Below are 25,978 nucleotides of genomic sequence, written 5' to 3'. Positions count from 1 at the left end.
AGATTCCCCAATGATATGCATCTTCGAACCTGTAATGTCAATGTCGTCTCAACTCTGCTCCCCCGAAGGATCACCACATGATCAATAGGCAAAAAGCCATGATCACAAACACAGACAAGCACGTAATCAGCAAAGCTGAGTACTACATAACAGACATACATAACCCTAAACATGATACTACAAAAAATATAACTTGCAGGAATAAATAATAATAAGACCTATAATAATCTGCAAACAACTCTTACTGAACTAGACTCTAAACTTTATTTCTTCTTTAAATGGAATAGTTATTGGACGAGTTGTCTATACTGAAATAGGAAATACGGTCATGAATCCGTAATCCAAAATGACCTGCGATATCGAGGAACCTTTAACTAATGAGGAAAGGTGATCAATCCAATCCTAGGAAAATACATGGCACGCTCACCACGCATCCCAACCCTTAGTGTCCAACTCTAGACGTGCACCAGTCTAAAGTCTATAACATATTCTCGTTTCACTTTACGTTATATACATTTTAATACTTGTGTTGACACCAACCAAGCACAAACACATAACACATAACTAATAATCACATAATCATCACAAGAACTCCTTTTTATCTTACAATTAACAAGTGTTCACAACTTATCAATCAAGACTCCTTTAACTTCTTTTTTTACTCTTTACTAACTTGCCTGTTGAACCTAGCCAACAATAAACTGTACCTTTATATAGGTATAACTCATACTTACCAAATAAGATCCACGGTTCTTATAAGCTAAATAAATAATACTCAAGAATCTATGTAACACATGATTCAATCTGACTTACATTAATTCACTCACGAATTAATACTTAAACTGGACTTATCTGCTTGCATCAAACTTCCATACAAACATTCATACTCATAAATACTACTAGTTTACATGTAGCACATAGGCAAATAACATGTAAAACAATTTCAGTAAATCATATATATGAACAACAGAGTCCTATACATGATACTAATAAATAAAACATCCCTAAAGCATGTTTCTAAATCATATAGCACGTAGACTATGTACGTACCTTGTATAAACGAATCTGTAGGCCACTTTTACGCTCTAAAAGTCTCTTACTACGAATTCTCCGCCTAGAAAATAAAATAATGAAATAAATACCTTGAACTAAAAATTTACAGCAACTTTAAAAACGACCCAAACCCCTTAAACGTGTTTTAAAATCGTTTTTGCGTATCAAACTTTCGTTATTTTTAATCCCTAGTATAGTACAACTATTCTAGTGATTAAAAATCATTTAAAACCCTTAAAATACATATTTCTGAAATTCCAGCACTTATAAAAATTTATAAATCTTCTGAAAATATATTTAATACATATAAAATTATATGCTAACCAAATCTCATGATTTATATTTTATAAGTATAGTTTCTAGTGATTAAAAACCCTAAAAACTATATCTTTCATAATAAAAACTGAAAATAACTTAATATAATAAATCTGAAATATATTTTGCATATAAAACCATAATTTAAATCATAAACATGCTAATAAATAATAAAATAATATAAAAACTAATTCTTTAATGGAATCTTAGAGAAGAAGAAAAGAAAAACAACCACAACAAGGAGGAAAGGAAGAAAAAGAGTGAAATACCGAAATCGCGAGTGAAATATGGCAGCAGAATTGCGAAACTTGCAGAGGCCATAACTAATAGAATAAGAATCGGAATTAAGTGATTTTTGAGCCTAAATTCAATAACGTTTCGAGATCTACAACTTTCAATAAGGAAGTTTTGGCTAAAAATAAACGGAACTATGAGAAATCTGGCCAATCAGATTCGGGTGAGAGAAAAAAACGAGTGAAGAGAGAAAAGAAAAGTCGCGTGGAAAGAGGAGAGAGAAATAAAGTGTAGGGTAAAATTTTGGGTTTTAGGATATTTAAATAGAGGCGTTTCCTTTTGGACTTAGGAAAAGTGATTTTAATAAATAAAACTTTGATGACTAATAAGATGGGCTCATTAGGACTTTAGTCATCAAATAACTCTTTCCCTTTTTATCACTTTTGGGCTTTAGATTCCATTAAGCTTCCTTTTCAAAAATACTTTTAATACTTAAAACTCTTATTAAAAACATGCTTAATTAAAACATTACAATTTTTATTAAGCTATCAAAAATATTTTTAGTTGACTTTTAAAATAGTCAACCCTTTTCTGAAGTCAAATCATTTTCCAAACTCATTTGGATTTAAATATAACTACATAAATATCTTAATATATTTATGAAAATTCTTTAAAATTGTGGGGATTACAGTTACATATATATATATATATAAGTTGGGATCCGTTGAGAATATGAGAACACCTTTTTATGTGAAAATGAATCTCATCCGTAGGTTATCAAGAGAATCAAGAAAATGACATTGAGCAACTAAGCCTGCAAAACTATGAGAAAATATCATAGTGACCATGTGTTATATCATAATAACACATCTATCACATGTTTAAAGAAATTAGTCAATAAAAAATTATATTTACTATTTCCATATCATAATGATCCTCTGTTGTATCATAGTAACCAACACACTTTCATTCAAAGCTAGAAACCACTAATTTGTCTTTGAAGTAAAGTATTTATTTATTATAGTGACCCTCTGTTGTATCATAGTAAGCAACCCACTTTCACTCAAAGCTAGAAACTACTTTTAAATTGTCTTTGAAGTAAAGAACTTCTTTCTCTCTTCGTTAAGCTTTTCTGAATCGGACAAAAATCGAACAAAATTTAAACAAATCGAACAAAAAACGCCATTGAAATAAGAAAAAAAAACGAACAAAAATATGCAAGTGAAGAATATCAAATTAAAAATTTCGAATAATAATTGTTGAATGATGGAAAGAATACTGTGGAATCCGCAAAAAACCGAACTAAAACTTTGACAAATTACTCCATGAATGACGCCATAGAGGAGAGAGAAAGTTGTGCAAAACTTAGAGAGCGAGAGAAAAAAATGACGTGAAAGTTTGTGGGGGGGAAGAAGGTTAGTTAGGGTAAACCTATATTACAAAAATGTCATTACTCATAAGTGTATTTAGAATAGTTAGATTAGATTAAATATAAAGGTCCAGATTTGTTCTCACATAAAAAAGTGTTCTCACATAGAGGATGTGTTCTCACAAGAGCCCTCCTGTATTTAGAAATTGATCACTGTATGAAATTGTTCAAAATTTTAGATCTAATGTTTACTATTTACCCTTCATTAGTTTGAACTAAATTACGATTCACTGTTCACGTAGGACATATTAATTATCATACTCCCTCTGTTTTTTTATCATTCTCACTTTTTTGTGCGCGTCTTCCAATACACGTTTTTAAACTTAAATATCTTTCATTATATATTAGTAAAAATTATAACAATTGAATACTAATAAAGTATTAATTGAGACGAATCAAACAAGACCCCACATGAGACATGACTACGTTTTTTTCTTATAAATTGAGAACATTTGAGAAGATTCTTTCTAAACATGAATAGTGTCAAAATTCCAAGTGAAAAAGAAAAAAAAAAAAAAAAAAAAAAAAGAGAAAGTACCTTACAATATGTAAAATTATTCATAACTTCATATCTAATGTTTACTATTTATTCATCATTAATTTGTACCAAATTAAATATATAAAATCATATTACATAGTACACATCAATATAATTTCCTTTGAATTGACCTTGCACAGGATAATCCACCCAAAGGCCCAACAAGAATCCCAACCTCCCCCTGAAATTTGCTTCCACCAAATATAAACTTAATCTCCCATGTAAGAGATAAAAAGCCATACCATTAAACTCAAAAATTCTTAGTAAAAACATGAAGTAAAAACAATTTTTATTTTCCAGATCCATGCCACTTAAATGAGATCATACAATGAAGTACACAGCAGTGCATTACATGATACTTGTTATAGTGCATTACATGATACTTGTTATATCGCTTGCTTAGAATTTTCGCTTGCTTCAAATAAGATCATACATTGTACATTTCCAAAAAAAAATCAACATCTGAAGTTGATACGCATGCTAGTTTAATGATTTAAATGATCAGATCAAAATTCATATTGAGACGTAAAAACATTTCAAATCTAATGTTCGTACAAATCCGATCTTGTTCTACCACAAGAAAAGCATGGTAGGTTGGATTAGTCAGAAAATTGTTCGATGATAAACCAATCATTTGGAAAAGCTATCTCAACAAACTAGAGCAAGCAAAATCAAACCATTTTCAGAGAAAGCAAATAAAGTCACAAGTTGATAACAATCTCTTCAACAAAATTTACCTCCATAAGTGATGACAAAAATAGTAGTCGGGACAATCTTGCTATAACTAACATTCTGTTTGCTAACCCAACATATAAGAAAGATATTTGAAACACAAAACCAAATGGTAACACATTGATTGACAAAAGTCTTGAGCAATAAACACTGAAACTCTTCTATCCGCAATTCAAGCTTAAACTCTGTAACCACGGCTGTTACGTCTACCTCTGGCTCTTTCGAATTTTCTGCCATTAGCTCGGACATAAGGCTTGGTGTGACTGTGAGGAACACCAGGAGCCTTGCCAAAGTGCTTGACAGCCTCTCTAGCATTCTTAGGACCCCTAAGAAGAACCTGCAGCAGTACATAAATTTACTCATTTTTTTCAAGATAAGTTATCAATCTCATAATCAAAATTTGCAGCTAAAAAACAGAGAAAAAGCAAAGAGTTCAATCATGTATGAATCTCACATATAACCCATGTTTGTACAGCTCAAATACTCGATTGTATAGAGCATTGAATGAAGAAATAGGGAGCATTTCAGCTCTTCACAAAGGAAACTTGAACAAAGATTTGGGAGAAAAATATTCAAATTTTACTGAAATTCTTGGCTGAAAATGTTGCAATGCATTTCATATTATCATTTAGGCCAATAAAATAAAATGAAAATATTCAATCGACAAATAGGCAAAGATCGCACAACAAACAGGGCAGTCTTTCAAGACAAATAGCATACTATTATGAAAATTGCAATTAATTTTTATCTGAAGGATGGATGAATTTGGCAGCCCGAAAACTGTAATCCTCTCAGTGAGAGAGGTGTTTCCAGTGCACTCACAGAAGGACGTGCTATTACACATTTTGAAAATGCAGTAAAAACTTCCAATGCTGTAAAAATTCTCGAACTGAAAAGACGCATGAAGTCAAAGTAAACAAAAGTTGTAGATGCACATGACTTGACAAGCCTCTGGAATGTGCATATTGAAAATAGTATTGAACTAAGGCAGTAAACTATCAGAGTTAAACCAATTATAAAAAAAAAAGGAAAAGCCTATATTTTTATAAAGGTTAGCCAAGGGGTATGATCGAGCTTTGTACAGTAAGATGTAGTCATAGTGTTTTTGATTCAAAAATCTGATTCCATACTTTTTTAGGTAGCAGGCTAAGAGCTATCTTGATCATACCATTCTCACCCACAGGATGAGTACTTCAAGGATCACTATAAACCAGTGACATAGTTACCCTAAATGATGTCGAGAATGTACTCCATACCATTGTCATTACAACTTAGAAATCAAGAAAACATTGATGATGTTCAGTCTGCATCTAAATACTCAGTCACCATTACTGAAGGTCAGGAAGCAACCTGGTGGGCCAGTGGCAACGCTAAGCAATCCAGCAAATAAAAGAGATTTAACATATTAAAGTTCCACATCTATGAAAAATTCATCAATTGCATCAAGCACTCATTGTAGTCAGAGCCAAACATATACCATCAAATGCCAACATCCAAAGTCCGAACACATATATAAGCACATTGGCACAAAAAGAACACATACTTCTAAAACATAGAATCAAACAATTACCGTGTTCTGTCCAAGAGGAGCTCTCAAAGCCAACTGATCAAAAGTGATACACTCGCCACCGGCCTTCTCGATACGAGCCCTGGCGGTTTCAGTAAACCTCAAAGCACAAACCTTCATCGTAGGCACTTCATAAACCCTAATATCATCTGTAATAGTTCCCACCAAAACAGCAATCCTTCCATCCTATAGAATCCAACATTTCATTCAAACAACCACCCGAACCAAATCAATTCAATCAAAACAACATAAAACAAAAACAAGTCCATTTTAAAAAAAAAACCACAAAAAATTACCTTGCCCTCCATGTACTTAACAAGCCTAGAGAGAGAAAGTGGAGCCTTGTTAATCTTGCTCATAAAAAGCCTCTTAAGAACCACAGCATTGAACTTGCTACCAGTTCTTCTAACAAGGAAACGGTAGAGCTGAAACCCAGAAATACCCACAATTTAATATTACGTATAACATTTAAAAAAAAAACAAATTTTAACATAAAATCAAACTGGGTATTTGAAAATTTAACGGTAGAGCTAAAACCCACCATTTAATTTCACATCTAACTTCAGAAAATGAAATTTTTCATAACAAATTTAAGGAAAAAGATTGGACCTTGACGAGTAACTTTAGGTAAACATCGTTAGATTTGGGCGCAGTGCGCTTGGTTTTCTTGCTTTTGCCACCAGCCTTCAAATCGATACCCTGCAACAAGCAACATTAAGGTATAATGGAGTAAAAGAAGAGAGAGATAGAAGATAGAAATGGGGGAGGAAAGAGAAAGTTACCATGGTTTTGCAGCGGGGAGCTGAAGATGATCCGGTATGGTAGTATCGGCTGAAGCTATAGCAAAGAAAGGAAAAGAAACTAGGGTTTTTACCCTTTTATATTCTTTAGCAGTCCTGGCTTGGCTGCTGTAGGTTTGGATCCATGGATATTGTTGTGTTGGGCTGTAAATGGGTTTAGTGTTATCTATTTGATTTAATGGGTAAGCTTGGATGGTAGACTTGGACTTGAATGATTTCAACATTTGGGCAATTGGTGCATTTTTGAAAGCTAAGCTTAATTAGTTGGAAACCCTCTCTACATTATTGTTTCATCATATTTGAAAATAATACTTACCTGAATAAAAAAATAATTAAAAGAGAATTCAGCAATTATTATTTTTTTAGCAGAAAGTGTAGAAATATATATTTACTATAAGGGATTCATAACCATAGGAGTCATTAGCCCATTACAAAATACAGTAGCCTTCATGGGCGAACATAAAACAAACAAAATGGGCCACAGGAAAAGGCGAAAGTCCAGAAACAACCCAAATTAAAAGTTACAACGAGAGAATAAATCCAAGTATAGGCCATAAGAGCAGATATAGAAGTTATAGCATCAAGAAACAGCATGAGAAAGCTAGATCGATGAGGGAGTGGCGGTAGAGTTTCTTTCCAAGTCTCCATGATAAACCCCAGCAGCAAATTCCGGGCAAGTGAAATAAGTAGTCAGGTGAGCCCCTTCTTGAGAGATAGGATGGGCCAGGGAATTAGCAGAACGTTTAGGATGCATAATGGAGTTGCAAGCATTCTCATTAAGGATGGTGCTAATATCTCGGATAAGATTAGCAAGATCACTGTTCTGGAAGTTTTCCACATTAGTGAGCATGTACTTTAGCTCGAAAGCATCAGTTTAAAATCTTGAGCCATTGTCAATCCTTCCTTTAAAGCCACGAGTTCTGCAGCAAGAGGATAAGAAGCAAAGAACTTTACAGAGAACCCCACACACCAAGAGCTATCAGCTTTTCGAAAAACACATCCACCACCAGCACAATCAACAGTCTTCCAGGCTCCATCAATATTGAGCTTAATATAACCAATTGGGGGAGGAGTAGTGGCTGGAGTGTAATATCCTAAGTTTTACTTTTAATTAATTAATAACTAATCGTAATTATCCAACTAAAAACGATCCAAATTTAGTAATTAAAAGTCACTAAGTTAATTTCTAAGTTATTTTTGTTTAATAGTTTTGGGATAATGAAGTTCATAAATTAATTTACTAAACCATAACACCAATATTGTAAATGATGTAAGACTTAAGGTTAGCAAAAATTCTGATGGACCCAATGCCCAAATCCTTTGAAGCCCAAACAAAACAAAAAGGCCTAGCACTATTCTTCTCCAAAAATCAGAAAATTAAAACACAAAGTAAAAGAAAAGCAATAACTCCATCTTCTTCCTCATCCATACGTGGAAGGACAAGAATGGAGATTGCTCAACAAAGTCAAAAACTATCTCAGTAAACTTAATTGAGATTTCACTCTCTCAACCACCCTTAATCCAGCGGTTTTTCTCAAAACCCCTGAATTTAGCCACTTGATTTCTTGAATTCCATGGACTCAAATGGTCTTGGTAATTTAAAATTCTGAAAATCATCTACTGAGATGAGGATTTCTCTATAAATAGGGAAGAATGGTTGAGTTTTCAATCACAAAATCAACAACAATAATTCAGAAATTTACATCAACTAAAAGAATTTGGAATCAAAATTTCAATTTCTTCACTTCTCTGTTTTCCCTCTGTTCGACCACCGCGCACCACCACCTGAATTCCTCCCTGTCGCCCGCCGCCACCGTCATACTGCCCCACCCACCTGCCGACCTCTCCTCCACCGCGGAACGCCGTCGCCCAGCCAGCACCCACCACTTCCCCTCCTTCCTCGTTGCTCTTCCTCCCCCGCCATCCCTCTCTCGCCCCACTTTCTCTCTCCTCTGCGCGACACCACCGCTTCACCACACATCATCACTCGCCTTCTCTGCCGCCGCCCCCCTTCCGCCCTTCGCTGCCGCGAGTTTCCGGCCACCGCAGGCCCTCCGTCGCGGTTCAAGGACCCACATCTTTCATCCCCTGCTTCTTTCCTTGTGCGTGAGTGTGTGTTGTGAAGGAAAATCAGTTTTCCTTATTCTGGGTAAGTTTTATGTTTGTGAGATTTGTTTCTCAACCTTTTATAAATGCATATGTAGGTATATTTAAATGACCCACTTTATAATGTTGCTCATATTACTAAATCACTTATTTCTTTGAAGATTTACATGATATACTCCCATGTAACATATTTCTAATTGCTAAGTAATACCAAGATTAATATACTCATGTAGTAAATAGTTAAACCAAAAACCACTTATAAATTATAGGTTATCAAGTCTCATGTTATTTAAGTTATAACATATTTTAACATATATTCTTAATTTAGTTTAAAAGTTATAACACTTATAATTTTAATAACTAACTCACTTATATGAGTACAACTATTAAATTCTAAGCTTTCATAACATAATAATATGACTAAAATATGGATAATACTTTTAATTTGATTTCTAAGTAATATCTATCGATTATCATGAGATAAGTATAAAGGTTGTGGATAAACTATTATAACTTCAATATATTACGTAATCGCTAAATAAGTTAGACTATATAACTTATATAATCAATATTGTAAACTAAGAATCATACTTAAAGAACACTTCTACTAATATGTTCTACTAATTTCTAACTTATAAAAATACTCGTTTTGAAACTTAAAAGAACTCGTTCCTCGGAGCTCGGTAAGGACGATATCAAGGACATAAGAAGAGGATTATTATTATTATTCTGCAATCAAGGTAACAACTGATGCTGGTACCCGCAATTCCTTTGAAATGCGTTTTTTTTTATAATATGCTACTGCGATGATGGTTTTTTTTGATTACGTATCCTGAGATTTATATAATTCTAAAAGACTGAAAGATACTGAGATACAGAGGTATACTGATCACTGGAAATGATATTGTTTATGAAATATTGATGGAAGTTACTGTAATACACTGATCATTGTTAAAATAAAAGAAACGTAACATGATAAAGTAAAGTGAAAGAACTGGTTGGTTGTACCTACTGACTAACTGAAGGTCGTGCCATACCGTACTATTTACTGGGGCACTGCCCCGCTACTGTTTACTGGGGCACTGGCCCACTACTGTTTACTGGTGTAGGGTAATGCCCGGGGCCAAGGCCCTTGCGCAGTGGTGCATACACATACTGGGAGACGTCCCAGCACTAACTGATGTGCATCAACCAGAGTAAAAATTGATGAAATTGAATCATGGAATATTAAAGTGAATTGATTGAATATTGTTTTCATAAATGTTTGAATTATTCTTTCTCCCTGTTTTGTAAATAAAATGAATTGAAATGAGTTTACGTTGCTAGGGTAGTTTGTTACTGAGCCTCGGCTCATAACGTTTTGTATTTATGTTTTAGGTACTGCTGGACGATGGGACTGCGTAGTGGCAAGGATTACCACCTTATTAAATCATCTAGTAATAGTGCTACTAACTTGTAAGGTTAACTTAACTAGAATGTAAGACCATATACTTTAATATAAGTTATCGTTGTTATGTCAGGTAACGTTAACGTTGTCTACTTTAATATAATATAAGATGTCTAAGTTATCACTATTATATCTCTAAATGTTTGACTATGTTATATGATTGTAGCCTTGCACCTTCCTAACCGAAGGTGCGGCAGTAATGCCTCGACTAAATAGGTATTCCGCTGCTAATTAGATTATCTTAAATAGTGAATTAGTAGTCGGGGCGTTACATGGAGGAGGTACAATCAATGGAGAATTCTGAAAGACAAGGTTAGTGCTACCAAGTTCATACCAAAAAAGCTTAATCATAGTCTTAGAGTTTAGCATAGATCCCTCAAAGACAGGTTTATTGCGACAACGCCATAGATGCTAAATGTAGGTTGTCAACCAAGAACTAGAAAATTTGAACTGATAGAGAAGCCAATCTCGCCAAGGTAAATTTCTGAACTGAAAAAGATCAAAATTCAAAGATAAATTGGTAGACTAGAGAATTTTAGTCCAAAGCATGACAGAGTTAGGACAATCCCTGAAAATATGGAGGTGAGTCTCACTAACATGGAGGCAGCGGATACAAGTAGAAGAGAAGGACGGAATCGTAGAATGAAGGATAGAACCCACTGGCAAAATTTCATGAGCAAGATTCCATAGAAGCATCTTGAATTTGAGAGGGGATTGGATTTTCCGAAGACGATTCCAAGGAAAGGATGGGGTCGGAAGAGTAGGGAGAGAGTTGAAATAAGCCGATTTGATAGAGAAGATGCCTGATCGAGAATGCTTCCAAAAGAAGGAATCTTGATCTGGAGGGGTAGAAAAGAGGGGGGTAGCAAGAATAAGAGATTGAATGGCCATGAGGAAGAGGGAAGAAATTAGAGGGACTGTAACACCCCAATTATTCTCTATCTTCAGCAATACCTTTTTAATATAAAACATAGAGAATTACCAAAGCATTATCGCCCGCGTGATAACATATCGGCTTATTCAGAATTTTGTAGCGGAAAACATACAACTAAATTTCATACTTTATTATCATAAATAGATAAATAATTAAGTGCTTTAAAATCAAACACTCTAAATATGTCTATTCAAACAAACTTATTAAAGTACGTTTCTACTAATGCAGAAAATAAAATATACTAGATTATACATTCTCTCCATTTCCAGGTTCCTAATGATGCATCATCTGCAAACCCGTAATGTCAATGTTTTAAAGAATATGTTCACCAAAATGGGTCATCACAGGATCAATAAGGCAAAGCCATGATCAACAATCACAAACAAAGCACGTAATCAGCAAAGCAGAGTACTACATACTAATACCTAAGCATTCCTAACATGATACTAAATAAATAACATGCAGAGATAAATAATAATATAATCATATAATGTATATCTACTAATTCGAACTCCAAAAATTTTAATTTTGTATATCAGGAGTTTGGATTTTACAATCTTGCAATATGGCTTGATTTTCTTGAATGAGGGCCTCCAGGCTTGATCTTCTTCAAGTTTGGACATTTAGAATGGAACGGCTTTGATACTTGTTGTTCTTGTTCGAGGTTGAGTGACTTGATTTGGATGGACAGATTTAGAGAGTATCTCGGGACTCTAAAGCAGATCACTCCTTTTTTTGTCTTTAATTTTTCTCCCAGACAAATGAAGAGGATGATTTTATTTATATAGATTTGTGAAACTAGGGTTTCCATTTACCCTGCCATTTGGGCCTCATGAACATAAACACTCTTAAGATCCCAATTTTCATTTAATGGGACCTTGACCAATATTAAATTAACAAGCTTAAATTAATTAATTGATACTCATGTATTAATAAAGTCGACATGTGACTTTAGAAAGGTCAATTAATAAATGATGCGGAATTTGATAAAACTAGGGTTTTTGTATGTTATATTCTTGTGTGTTTTCAGTTTCTACATTGTATGCCAACATTTTTTTAATTCTATACAATACCCCAAAACTATTTTTTTATCCACAACACCCCTAGCACTATTTATACATTGTTAATTTCGTTATTTTTTTAAATTTAGTGGAACTAATTTAACTTTTACTACCTCCGCTTCATATTATATGCTACACTTTCCAAAATACGGACTACTAGGCAATTTTTGGAGAGTAGAGAGATAGAGAGAAAGAAACATGGGGATCCATGTGATAAAAGAGAGATAGAGAGGATTTATTTTCCAAAAAAGAAAGTGTGACATCTACCATTATAGAAAGTGTAGCATCTAATATGAAACGGAGGTAGTACATAGTTTAACCCTTGGAGGAATATTTACAAATTAGATTAGTTCCACTAAATTATAAAAGGTAAACTTAAATAATGACCTATAATTAGTAGTAGAGGTATTATGCATCAAAAAAGGTAAGTTAGAGGGTATCATGTGGAATTTCAAAAAAGTTGGAGTACATCATATAAATTGAAGAAACACAAGGGTATGAAATAGAAAACCCCATAAAAGCATCATGCCTACAAAGGTTTCACTGTAATTGAGTGGATGAACACTTAAATAGCAGGCAGATGAAAAAAATTCAGAGGAGAAATGGAGAAAATGGTTAGTGTAGGCGTATTTTTATATTTCGCCTACGTGGTTAGAGCACGTATTTGATTTGACTACCCAACTGTAAAGGTTTTTGTATTGAAAACATTTTGAAGTCGCCAACAATTCTTTATGGGAAGAATCATAAACCTAATTGGATATTAGGAAACCATAGGGACAAAATAAGAACTTATCCAATGTAGATTTCCTCGCCATCACTCCATAAATGGTCAAAATAAACCAAAGATTGAGTTCGGGGGTGAGGGTACAATATAGTCATAATGAACCATATTGCCCATTGCTGGCCTCTACTAAATAACGATTCATTACAGATTTTATGCGAAAGAATAATCATAAAATTTTTATACACCCTAAAAATATTTAATCTCGATTGGTTCCGAAAACACATAAAAAGACTAATTTTAGTGATATGTTATTATGCAATCAATTTATAGCTGTCCACATTAATCTGATTAATGTTAGAACAATTCTTTAGGTCTTGATTAACAAAAATAAAATGTGGGCGATGTGCAGCCAGCCCAATCAGAAATGCACATGTGTAAACGGTTTTTGAAAAGATAGAAAGGAAAGTTGCGTCTCACACAAGACTCTATGTGAGTCACAAATCGACATGTCAGGCGCCCATTGGCGCGCGTAACGCAATATGGCCAATGTGCTGGACGCACGTGGCGTGCTGAGCGCAGCCCCCGCGTCTGGCGCATATTATGAAATATTTGTTTTTGATTCTACGCGTCTTTCGAAGATAACTTTTTTATCCCTAAAATTCTCGAGATTGATTTTTACGGATTAAAAATCTGATTTATTTATCAAAGATAATATAAATGTTTATGAAAAATATTTAGGAAAAATTGACAAAAATTAGCCAACCTTTACCCGATTTGCCTCATTTAAGTCAACCTTTTGAAAATCCAGAGATAATACAAGCTTTACATCATTTAAGCCAAAATTAGGTCAGATTACCGGTTACTTGTTCGCAATAGGTTAAAAATGTTTTTGATTTTTTTTCCTTTTTTTCTTTAATTAATCTCCTCCCTCTTTATCTAATCTCCTCCCCCTTCTCTCTCCTCCTTCCACTGCATTTGGCATCACCACTTCTAATCTCTTCCCTCACTGCCTTCTCCCTTGATTGGGGATTTGGGTTTCTCGGCACCACCACCAACCACAACCATCAATTCCTTCTCTCTCCTCTACCACAACCACCACCAGCACTGCCAATTGATTGATTGTGATTTTGGCACAATGGTTTTTGCGGGTGGAAAATAGTGGTTTTGGGCTAGGGTTTTTGGTGGGTATTGTGGATTCGGGATTTGGGTGGTTTCGGGCTTTGTTTGGCGGGTTTCAGGTTTGGGTTTTTGGTTTAGGGTGGTTTTAGGCTGGGGGTGGTTTAGGATTTCGGTGGATATGGTGCTTTTGGGGTTTGGGTAGTTTTGGGATGGTTGACAGTGGTGGTGGGACTAGGTTGACAGGGCTTGGCTGGATTCAATATCGGTGGGGCTGGGTTGACATTGGTGGTGGGGTCGAGTCGGTGGTAGTGGGTAGGGTTCGGTGCTGGTGGTGCCGGTTAGTGGTGGTGATGCTGGTGGGGGCGGGTTAGCGGTGGTTGGTGGTGGGGTTGGCCGGTTGGGTTAATGGTGGTTCGTGGTGAAGTTGGGTGAATTAATCATAATCAAAATCATAATTAAACATTAACCTATTGTTTACTTGGGTTAGCAGGTTAACTTTTAGATCAACCTAAATTTGGCTTAAATGATGTAAAGCTTGTATTATCTCTGGATTTTCAAAAGGTTGACTTAAATATGGCGAATCGGTTAAAGATTGGCTTATTTTTGTCAATTTTTCCAAATATTTATTAGAATAATAAATATTATGGGCTTAAAATACAATTGATCATCATAAATAATCAAATGGGCTTTAGAATATCATTTCGAAACACAATTTTGGAGTGGTTCTTTAGATTACTCTTCCGTTGGATTGCTCCAACTAACACTGTAGTATGTTTCATCGTTGGATCCATGATTATGTGTCTACAATTAGTAAGTGAGGAAATAGAGAGAGAGAGAAAGAAAAAGACAAAGAGGGAGTTGTTAAGGGAGAACAAATGGAAGGAAATGGCTAAAAAAAGTAAATCACGTACCTTGCACGTGAGTCATTTAAGTGAATCAATGCCGGAACTCGGTTGTTCAACCTGAAAGAAGGTCAAGGTTGTTTTTCGCAAAAAGATTTACATTTACAACCCATTTGGTAGTCTTTCATAAGTGGAGGTAGTGAAATGAATTTTAAGTGTAATGATTACGAGGGAAGCACCATTAAAATCTACATGGGAGACAATTTCAACCCTCACCTAGTGGTGTCAAAACAGGTTGTGGGTATATCAATGGCGAACCAGGTCGCCCAGACAGGCCAGAATTCTGACAGTCAATGTCGCAGGTCATGATCGGTCAGGTTTTGTTCAACGGGGTCGATCACATATGAATCATGGGATTGCCGGGTGTCGGACAGGTCTGAGCGTTCCATTTACAAGTCATGTCGGACAGGTCAGAATTCTGACAGTCAATGCCGCAGGTCATGATTGGTCAGGTTTTGTTCAATTGGGTCGATCACATATGAATCATGGGATTGCCGGGTGTTGGACAGGTCTGAGCGTTCCATTTACAAGTATCCGATCCGTCCCCGAGTATGATCACCCGTGGATATTTTTTACCCTGGTTTGCGCAGGTCGTATTTGGATTTCATGTACGCTTGGGTGGAGTCAAGTGTACTTGGGTTGAATCACTAATGACCTTAGTTCGATTATTGCGAATCATCGGGTCCTTTCGCTATTGAACGTCAATTCAACTTCGGTTAACTCCTGATCGTGTCATTTTGATTTTGTTATGGAATCATATTATGAAAATTATTAAAATCGACATATTCATACATGTGTGTGTGTGTGTGTGTGTGTGTGTGTGTGTGTGTGTGTGTGTGTGTGTGTGTGTGTGTGTGTGTGAGATAAATATGTGGATGAAAACGAAAAACTAATAAAAACACTATATTGTTTACAGTGATGTTTAGTATATGCTCTTAGTCAACTATTATTTTGACTAATCAACTTCGTAAAACCACTCTAATGAGTAAAGGAGTAGAACGACTCTTCATGTGTTCTAATATTATATGGTCTTATATGCACTCTATGCGTGCTAAGTCATTATCTTTTTTTTTACATCGGCAAATCATACAACTATAAATAAACATAAATCATTATCAAAGTTAAATAAATTGTATAATTTCATCTAGTAACAATTTGTAATAAAAATCATTTATAAATTCTCTAACTCTAATGATAAGTTTTGAAAACTGTTAGTAACCGTATTTGCGATTTCTATGTTCAATGGTTGAAGCAGCAACAAACTAATAGGATATATTTCTTGGTTGAGTTTTGTTGTTGTTACGATTTTGATACACGGGGATACATAATATAAAAAATTAGGAAGTAAGAATTACCCTTTGAATTTGATTTCGTGGTTTGCTTTTTGCTCTTCTTGGTTTGGCTGGATTACATTGATGCGATGCACGATAATTTCGTGGATTGATTTTTGCTCCTGTTTGAGTTTATAATTTTTTTGTTTTTGTTTGTAGATAATGGAAGGTAGAAGATCTTGAACTCAGAAGAATTTAGGTGCAGTTTGAATAGAAGTGGGAGTATGATTGTGAAGTAGGAATTAGAGATAATCTATGAAAACTGTGAGTTTGCGTTTTGTTTTAAAAAAAATAATTATTGTTGCAGTTATGTTCTCCACATAATTAGGGATTTTTATTTAAATAAGCAAATGGAGGTGGATATTGTATATTTTGAGTAACACTCTCACGCTGATATTTGGTTGTTTTTTTTTTCCTTTTTTATGTTTTTTTTTTCTAAAATTAAGCAGTTTTTTCCCCTTTATTTAGGGATTTTATTGGGGGTTATATGTTTAGCATTACATGTTTGTTTTTTTATTGTGTTTTTTTTTTCTTGTTTTTTTTTTGTGATATTAAGGAGTCAGTTATGTTGTGTATTTTCATTTCTTTTCTTTTCTTTTTTCTTTTTCTGTTTTTTGGTATTTTTTTATGGGATATAGATCATATGTATTTTGATTTATGTAGTAAGGGTAAAATGAAGCTTTCATTATTTTGGTGTCCCCTCTCTCTTCCCATATACAATAGAGATAATCTTATTAATTATTGTCTTGGTTTAGTAATTTTTACTAACTTTAATTATTAGTTAATTATTTTATTGTAATTTGAAATTTTGGTTATTTTTATTAAAATTATTATGATTAGTTTTTAAGTATAACTATCATTTATTTATTAGCATAATATAACCATTATTATTATAATTCTCATTATAATAATAATAATAATAATAATAATAATTATTATTATTATTATTATTATTATTATTATTATTTAACTTGAGTTATGAATTGAGTTTCTAATCTTTAATTAGATCTTATAGTGTTACTTATACAACTATCAGTCTGTAACTCAAATAGATAATAGTATGATTATATTTATTTAAGTGAACTTATATGTAGTGTTATATTGACTTAGATTATCGACTTAAAATGATACATTCATTGATCTCGTCAGATAACTTGTTTCAATTCAAATACATGTTAATAGTTTTGAAATGCATTTCACATGAAGACTATTGGCTAAAATTGTATATTATTATCTTTAATTAGTTTGTAATCTATATTGATACATTCATTAATCTTATCTAGTAACAACTTTTTTTATGAAGTAAGAAGGATCAAAATCTAACCATCAATCTCTCAAACCCATTCCCATTTTCCTAGTCTCTCTTCCATCTCTCCTCTCTAAAACCCTAATCTCCATCTCTCTCACCCGCCTTACCGCCTACCTCAACTTCCTTCTCTCATTCTCGCTCCTCAGCCTACCATCCCCTCAACCACTGACTCCTCTCTCGCCACACTCTCAACCACCTAACTCAGTCGCTCGTTGAAGACTCAACCACCACCCTCATCCTCCCTCGTTCCTCCTCGAAGACACTCCACAACCTCTCATCATCGCTCGTCGCTCGTCAAAGACTCAACCACCATCTTCGTCGAAGACTCAGATACCATGTTCATCTCAACCTAAAGACGCTGTATTTTCGCACCAATACCCTCTCGTCTTCGCCGTCATTCAACTACGATTTTAATTCTTGAATGATTTGCGATTTTGATTTTTGTAGTTGTTTTTGTTAGATCCGTCAAATGTATAATATTGTGATTTTTCCCTTGAATTATTTTTGTCATTACTCATTTCAATTTTGTTTCTCTTTGATAAGTTAGTTTATATATATATATATTCTTAACTTATTTCAATTTCTGAACATTTTTTTATCCTTACTTTAACTTCATTCACTTGATTCAGATTGTTGTAGTTTTATGAAGAATTAATTTAGTATAACAGAGGCATCAATTTCTTTTTTTCGTTGTGAGTAATGTTTTTGTTAGTGGTATGCAATTTCTCTCACCTCCTCACCCAAAAACACCAACGGCACCACCCATGAATTAATTTTTGTGTTGATTAATTTTATTTTTGTGTAATATCGTTCAATTTCTTCCTCCAGATTTATTGATTTTTGTGTAATTTTGTTTTTGTTTTTGTTAATTTATTGACTAGAATTACATCTATTGTCTAACTAATGGTAATATTTGCCGATTTTTGATGCCAGTATGGACTTATTTCAGCAAGAAAGACTCAATAATTCACCCGTTTTCAAAGTTTTTTTTAATCTTGAATTCACTTCCATTTTTCTGAATTTTTTTGGTTATAACTCAAGTGTGAATTAATTCACACCAAATTCAATTGGTGATTGCTTGATTTAACCATTATGGAGAATTGATGTATAAAATCAGATAAAAAGCTTATACAAAGTCATTGTTAATTTGCTACATGCCTTGAAGAGCCGACAAAAAATCAGAGAAATTAAGAGATGCATAACCAAGTTCAGAGGAGGGGCAAGCCAACTACAGCCAGCAGATTCTTGGTGAAGAAAATTCCAGATTTTTTTTTTTTTTGTGTAATCTTTATGTAATTTCACTAAATTTTGATTTTTTGTATAATTTATTATAATCACAGATTTTTTATTCTACCAATTTCTTCTTTAATATGTTTTGGGATATTTCAATAAGAATGAATTTCATATCTGATTACGAGCTCATATGTTGTAGTTTAGTATAGGGTTAAGAGAATTTGAGATATTATTTGGTAGAATATTAAAATGGGATAATTTGGTAGAAAAAATGGAATTTTTTTGGTAGAATAGTAAAATGGGATAATAAATTTGGGATATAAAGTTTAACCAGATATTTTCTAATATTATTTGAAAATGGGGACATTGGGTAATTGAATGAAAATATAAACAAGCTCTTAAGGTCTTAAGGTTCTAAAAAAATATAAAAGATTATTGTGACCTCTTGATATTATAGATGACACAGTTACCATCTCAACCAATTTTTAATCATGCTTTAAGTGTCACCATTATTATATTATATTTGAACCTTTTAAATGTTGAGTTTTCCTTAGTATATTTTAATGGAAATAGAAAAAATGCATATCAAGTTTGAAAAACAGTACCAATCCGGAGCAACACCTGCGGCCTGGGGCCAAATACTAGTTGATATATAAAAGGTATATTTTGACAAAATTTTCAATTTCAGAAATGTTTCAAAATATTACGTAATATAAGGGATGGGGGAAGCAATGGTGTCTTCTTTTGAAATGCATATTTTGCCCCCCTTCCCATTCTAAATTACAATTTCACTTACAAATTAAAGGGGGTTTCAAACAAAAATACCAAAAATATAATTATAACAATCACTCACAAGTCAACTAAAATCATAAAATTGCATAATTTACGTTATGCAAATCACTAAAATGGGGAAACTTTACAAAAACTTAAAAATTCACTTACAAATTACAACCTATGAAAAAAATTGACTTGAAATCAAAGTGTCCACTTTCTTTACGATTTATGAAAAACTGTACTTAATTCAAAAATCAACTAAAAAATTATAATATCAGAAATCATAGATAAATTCAATGAAATCTCTATTTTGTTCATAGAATTTAACTTTAAAAAGTAAAAAAAAAAAAAAAGAATGGTGAGAGACTTAAGTGACAGAAACTAAACCAATCAATTTTTGCAACTTAAAACAATTATACTTCGTATGTCTAATGTTCAAATTTGGACTCTTATGCCGAAGAAAATCGAGTTTCTGTTTCGAAAAAAATTCAAACACGCATCGCGTGCAAAAAATTCTAGTATTACACAATCCATGTAAATTGATAGATCTCTAAGGCCTTGTTTGGTTGACAAAACAAATCATGGAAAGTGCAAATTCCTAGAAAGTAGATGTATATGAAGTTGTTTGGTTGGCAAAATCATGGGAATTTGCACTTCGTAGGAAGTTCTACTTCCTCTAAAATGGAGGAAGTTACTTACCTAGGTCACCCTAGGTAAGTAGAGCTTCCCATAGGAAGTTCTACTTCCCATTATCAACCAAAAAAATTTTTACACTTCCTAGGAATTTCAAATACATGGAAAATATAACTTCCTATATACAACCAAACAAGGCCTAAATATAATAACTGTTGGTAATTCTTTTATTTTATTTTATTTTATTTTAGTTAGTATTTTTTAATTCAAGAGTGGCATTGCTCTTATCAACTCTAAGAAAAACGTAATCCAACTAGACACTACCACGTCTCGCTGATACTAATCCTTAACGTCAACGTTGTCTCTATCATCATCAAACATTCAAACCCAAACAAATTAGTTCACCCTCCATATCCTCGTTGTCAAAAGTTGTCAACTGCTCCACAAGACACACATCCAACAAAAACTCAATAATACCCCTTCAAAATCCCTAACTTACCCTCACACAACTCCTCAAAGGATCAAATTCTCCTCCCTTCCCCAGTGGCAGTTCCGTCAATCCACACCCCCAACCTCACATTTTCTCTCTCAGACAAAAAATTCTCTGTCCAAACCCTCCCTACATCTCCGCCCATCTTTTCTGATGCAGTCCACCAAAACACGCCGGAGAATTCCTCCGGGAGACTCCGAGCAGTCCTCGAACGGCGACAAACAAGACCAACTTCTCCTCTCTTCCGCTATCTGCAACGGCGAAGACCTCTCCCCCTTCGTCCGCAAAGCTTTCGTCGCCGGTAAACCTGACGCTCTCCTCCACCTCCTCAAATACTTCTCTCGCTCTAAAGAATCTGAGATCGAAGAAGTCTGCAAAGCTCACTACCAAGACTTCATCCTCGCCGTCGACGACCTCCGTTCACTTCTCTCCGATGTTGACGACCTTAAATCTTCCCTTTCTCTCTCCAACTCTCACCTCCAATCCGTCGCTCAACCACTCCTCTCTTCCCTCGACGCCTTCATCGAAACCCGCAACGTCAACGCTAACTTGAATCAGTGTATGGACTTGGTTGTCCTTTGTGTCCAGATCGTCGAGCTTTGTGCTCGAGCGAACTCCCACTTAAAGAACGACCAGCTTTATTTAGCTTTACGATGTATAGATCAACTTGAGCGATGTTACTTGAATAAGAACAAGGTTCCGTCTTTGACTCTGGGGAATATGCTCGAGAAACATATCCCCGCAGTCAGGGTTTATGTGGAGAAGAAGACTAATTTGGAGCTCAGTGATTGGCTTGTTGAGATTCGAGCTGTTAGTAGGAATTTAGGACAGTTTGCGATTGGACAAGCTTCTTCTGCACGACAGAGAGAAGAGGAGTTGAGGATGAAGCAGAGGCAGGCGGAGGAACAATCAAGGCTTAGTTTACGAGATTGTGTTTACGCGTTAGAGGAAGATGATGATGAGGATGATCTAGATCTTGGAATGGTTGGTTCTGGGAATGATGATAGAGGAAATGGAGGGAGTTTAGGGTTTGATCTTACGCCCTTGTACAGAGCTTATCATATTCATCAGTCTTTAGGGATGGAGGATCGGTTTAAGCATTATTATTTTGAGACCAGGAAGCTTCAATTGACTTCGGATTTTCAGGTCTCGTCGATGACTCCGTTTTTGGAGTCGCATCAGACGTTTTTCGCGCAGATTGCAGGGTTTTTTATTGTTGAGGACAGGGTATTGAGGACGGCTGGGGGGTTGATTTCTAAATGGGAGGTTGAGAATTTGTGGGAAATGGCAATTAGTAAGATGTGTTCTGTGTTAGAGGATCAGTTTTCGCGAATGCAGACCGCCAATCATTTGTTGCTTATCAAGGATTATGTGAGTTTGCTTGGTGTTTCGTTGAGGAGGTTTGGCTATCCAGTGGATGCTTTGCTTGATGTGTTGAGTAAACATAGGGATAAGTATCATGAACTGTTGTTGTCAGATTGCCGTAAGCAGATCACTGATGCGGTTTCAGCTGATAAGTTTGAGCAAATGTTGATGAAGAAAGAGTACGAGTATTCTATGAATGTGTTAGCTTTTCAGTTGCAGACTTCAGATATAACCCCGGCATTCCCTTATGTAGCTCCGTTTTCAACTACTGTTCCCGATTGCTGTCGGATTGTGAGATCCTTTGTTGAGGATTCTGTGAGTTTTATGTCATATGGTGGGCAGTTGGATTCTTATGATGTGGTTAAGAAGTACTTAGATAGACTGTTGAGTGAAGTCCTTGATGAGGTATTAGTTAAGTTAATAAGGACTTCTGTGTTTGGTGTTTCACAAGCTATGCAAGTTGCTGCCAATATGGCCGTGTTTGAGCGAGCTTGTGATTTCTTCTTTAAGCATGCTGCTCAGCTCTCGGGCATACCTTTGAGAATGGCAGACAGGGGAAAGAGGCAGTTCCCGTTAAAGAAGGCTCGTGATGCAGCAGAGGAAATGCTTGCTGGGATGATTAAGGCAAAGATTGACGGGTTCATGTCACTCATCGAAAATGTAAATTGGATGGGTGATGAACCTCTTCAAGGTGGTAATGAATATGTGAATGAGGTTATCATATTCCTGGAAACTCTTGTTTCCACAGCTCAACAGATATTGCCCCCACATGTTCTTAATAGGGTTTTGCAGGATGTTATGTCTCATATATCTGAAAAGATTGTGGGTGCTTTGGCGGGAGATATAGTCAAGAGGTTTAATATGAATGCAATCACCGGGCTCGACATTGATATTCAGTTATTAGAGTCATTTGCGGAAAACCAGGGATCGGGTCTCTCCGAAGCTGATGCAAATCAGCTGAAATTAGGTCTAGCTGAGTCGCGGCAGTTAGTCAATTTGCTTTTAAGCAACAATCCGGAGAACTTCCTAAATCCTGTTATTAGGGAAAAGACTTACAATGCTTTGGACTACAGGAAAGTTGTGACCATTACTGAGAAATTAAGGGATTCTTCAGATAGGAGCTTCTTTGCTACCAGGGGAGCTAGGCCGAATCCGAAGAGGAAGTCTCTGGATGCATTGATAAAAAGGCTAAGGGAAGTTAGCTGATCTGACATAGAACTGTAAGTAGTCAATTGCCGTATTTTGAGGGTTTTTCTTGGTTCCATTTCTTGATAGTTGCTCATTGCTAACTACATGTGCAAATTCAATAATTATTATTGGTTGGTTTGTAAAATTATATTTGATATTTTATCCTGTATGTAGTTTTCCAGATTCCTTCAATATGATGCATTTCATCCATTGAAAGAATAGAGAGATTTATGTCTGTTTCTCAACTTCCTAAGGCACTACATTATCATGTAAGAGCTGTTTGTTATCGTGCTTTTCGCATACTTCCTCTAGGGGTTTTAATTGACCATGTCTAGTCAGAAGCAACTCAAACTCAATCACGAAGAGCTTGATTATCATTTTTCTTCTATTATGAATTTATGATACTTGAATTACCACCTCCCTTCCGTATTATTGATCTTTCCAATTTCCTTTTGGAGTGTAAATTTTTTTCTCCCAATTATCCCCTCAAATTTTTTTCAAGTTTCAATTTCTTCAAATAATTAAATTAAGATTTTGAATAAAAAGTTGGTTGGTACTAACTTAGAGCTTGTTTGGTTAACCTTCAAATGTATGAGAAATTAGAATTCTTAAGAAGTAAATATATGTGTTGTGGTTTGGTGATGAAAGTTCTATTTCCTACAAAATGGAATAAATAATTTACCTAGACTCCTCTAGGTAAGTGGAAATTTTCATGGGAAATAGAATTTCCCATGTTCAACTAATAAACAAAAAAATGTAATTCTTTGGAAATGAAATTGCATGAACAATGCAAATTCATGTGAAATTTCTCAAACTTCAACCAAACGAATTCTTATACAGTTTGAGCATTTCTTGAAAAAAGGAACTAGTACTAGACCTATATATCAGAAATTCAAGTTGAAAGTATATAGTGGGACAAACGCAAACACTACATCCTCATCCTTTAGCCGTTCTATTTGCTCAACCCTATGAACGAGTTACCCGATACTTCATTAAGAATAAGGTGTTTATATTTGAAACACCATGGTCTACCCAAAAGCACTTTTTCATTGTCCTTCCAATAAAAAAATTGCATACCTTTGTTGGTTGTTCATTACACAAAACATCATTAAGAACGAGTTTTTGTTCGAAATACCATAGTCTACCAGAAAGCACTTTCTTTTTGTCCTTCCAATGAAAAAAAATGCATAACAAATAAATTGGCACTAATTGCCTTAATGACAACCTTATGTGAAATCCTTATGCCTGGATTATGGTGCGTTTGAATGCTTCTGTATTAAATAAACATTCAACAATCATGAGCGGAACCTTATCGTTACTTTCCTTCAATTCCATACCTAACAATTCAACAACCGCAACAAGTTTTATGTTATGGTAGTGTAAAGCAAGATCATCAGCCATGAGAGTTGAAGATTGGCCTCGAATGGAGGGAGAGGTAGCCTGACCTAAGAGGGAGCAAAACTATGTCTTTCGAGTGAGTTTCTTAACGGCTACTTATTTGATTGACCTTTTTGCCCAGTGATAGGAGTGAAGGTACGAACATGATGCCTCATCATGTTCGCCCATTGTTGGCATCTACTTAATACGATTCATATCAAGTTTTATGTAATTAAATAACCAAACAATCGATTTCAACACCCTAAATAAGATCTGTCTAGGCTGGTTCATTAAACACATAAAAGGCTATTATTTAGTGACATGTTATTAAGCAATCATATTATCGGAATTGTACACCAATTGTCCAGATTATTTTATTAGAAGTTCAAACATTTATTTAGGTCTTGTAATTAGTAATAATAAGCAGTGTAAAATAGATAAAGTAATAAACATGAAAATATGAAAAATTACGTACAAAAATATGGAGCGGAGTTTAAGGAGAAGAAATATACAAAACACATGAATTTGCTTAGTGATCTACATCATGAAAATTGCGTTAGTAACTTCAAAACAATAAAGTAATAGATTAAGGACTCTCAGGAATATACCAGTGTCTCATGGATCTTAGGGAATAACGGCCTTCCGAAGGATCAATCATGCAGCCTTGCAATGAAAACAATGGAAGATCGAAAGTATGTATCTGATTGAAGTGTTTGAAATTATTTGCTTAAAGTATGTGAGAGTTTGTGAGAATATACTTGTGAAAATATGTATGTGAGTATGAAAGCATAAAACAAGTGAGGCATGATCTATTTATAGCAAAATAGAAAAATAAGATAAGATCCAGCAATGCGCTGAGTGCAAAACTAATGCGCAACATGCATTAGTTCTGCGCAACGCACAACAATGATGCGTCACGCGCACCTCTATGCGTTGACACATCCTGCTGCGTGTTTCTAAATTTTTGTTGACTGTCTCGTAGTTACATGCGCCCAACCTGCTGCTCTAGAAGCATCAGGATGCGCGAATCGCATCCATAGATCTGGTCGGATTTTATTGTTTTATATAATCTTTAGAAGATTATTTTTATCTTAATCAAATATTATCATTTAAAAAATCTGGAATTCGATTATTTAAAGAGATAAAATCCTCTGTCTTTGGAAAAATTTATTACGAATTATAATAAATACAATTCATCATCATTAATAATTAATTGAATGAAATGATCTCAAAATACAATTAATATCAGTAATAATTAATTGGCATTTAATATCCTCTCTTTTTATCAGCTTGTCTGTCTCAGGATTCTATTTTTAA

The 25,978-nt window shown here is 34.6% G+C and overlaps 2 protein-coding genes and 1 long non-coding RNA gene across 3 annotated transcripts; 2 read left to right on the top strand and 1 right to left on the bottom strand.

Moving 5' to 3' along the window:
- Positions 1 to 4,291: 4,291 nt before the first annotated feature.
- Positions 4,292 to 6,808, bottom strand: LOC104898921 (60S ribosomal protein L18-2). Its single transcript, XM_010686047.4, has 5 exons — positions 6,651 to 6,808; positions 6,478 to 6,567; positions 6,165 to 6,293; positions 5,872 to 6,054; positions 4,292 to 4,638 (listed from the first exon to the last, which is right to left on the bottom strand). The coding sequence occupies exons 1-5, from the start codon at positions 6,651 to 6,653 to the stop codon at positions 4,480 to 4,482; spliced, it is 564 nt and encodes a 187-aa protein (XP_010684349.1). The 5' UTR covers positions 6,654 to 6,808; the 3' UTR covers positions 4,292 to 4,479.
- Positions 6,809 to 7,988: 1,180 nt separating this feature from the next.
- Positions 7,989 to 10,348, top strand: LOC109135593 (uncharacterized). Its single transcript, XR_008970208.1, has 2 exons — positions 7,989 to 8,817; positions 9,438 to 10,348. It is a non-coding gene; the product is annotated as an uncharacterized LOC109135593 (long non-coding RNA).
- Positions 10,349 to 20,589: 10,241 nt separating this feature from the next.
- On the top strand, positions 20,590 to 23,453 carry LOC104898922 (exocyst complex component SEC15B). Its single transcript, XM_010686049.4, has one exon. The coding sequence runs from the start codon at positions 20,885 to 20,887 to the stop codon at positions 23,300 to 23,302; it is 2,418 nt and encodes an 805-aa protein (XP_010684351.1). The 5' UTR covers positions 20,590 to 20,884; the 3' UTR covers positions 23,303 to 23,453.
- Positions 23,454 to 25,978: the final 2,525 nt, after the last annotated feature.

The sequence above is a fragment of the Beta vulgaris genome, chromosome 7 (genome assembly GCF_026745355.1).
Source record: "Beta vulgaris subsp. vulgaris cultivar EL10 chromosome 7, EL10.2, whole genome shotgun sequence".
Lineage (NCBI taxonomy): Eukaryota > Viridiplantae > Streptophyta > Magnoliopsida > Caryophyllales > Amaranthaceae > Beta > Beta vulgaris.
Note: the sequence above shows the minus strand (reverse complement) of the source record. Positions and strands in the feature narration are given on the sequence as shown.

Excerpts from the sequence above, each read along its gene's own strand:
- LOC104898921 (XM_010686047.4), bottom strand. Across the intron at positions 6,055-6,164 it reads TTAAGTACATGGAGGGCAAG|GATGGAAGGATTGCTGTTTT; the intron begins GTAATTTTTTGT and ends TGGATTCTATAG. Across the intron at positions 4,639-5,871 it reads CTCCTCTTGGACAGAACACG|GTTCTTCTTAGGGGTCCTAA; the intron begins GTAATTGTTTGA and ends GTACTGCTGCAG.
- LOC104898922 (XM_010686049.4), top strand. The coding sequence starts at position 20,885 with ATGCAGTCCACCAAAACACGCCGGAGAATTCCTCCGGGAGACTCCGAG.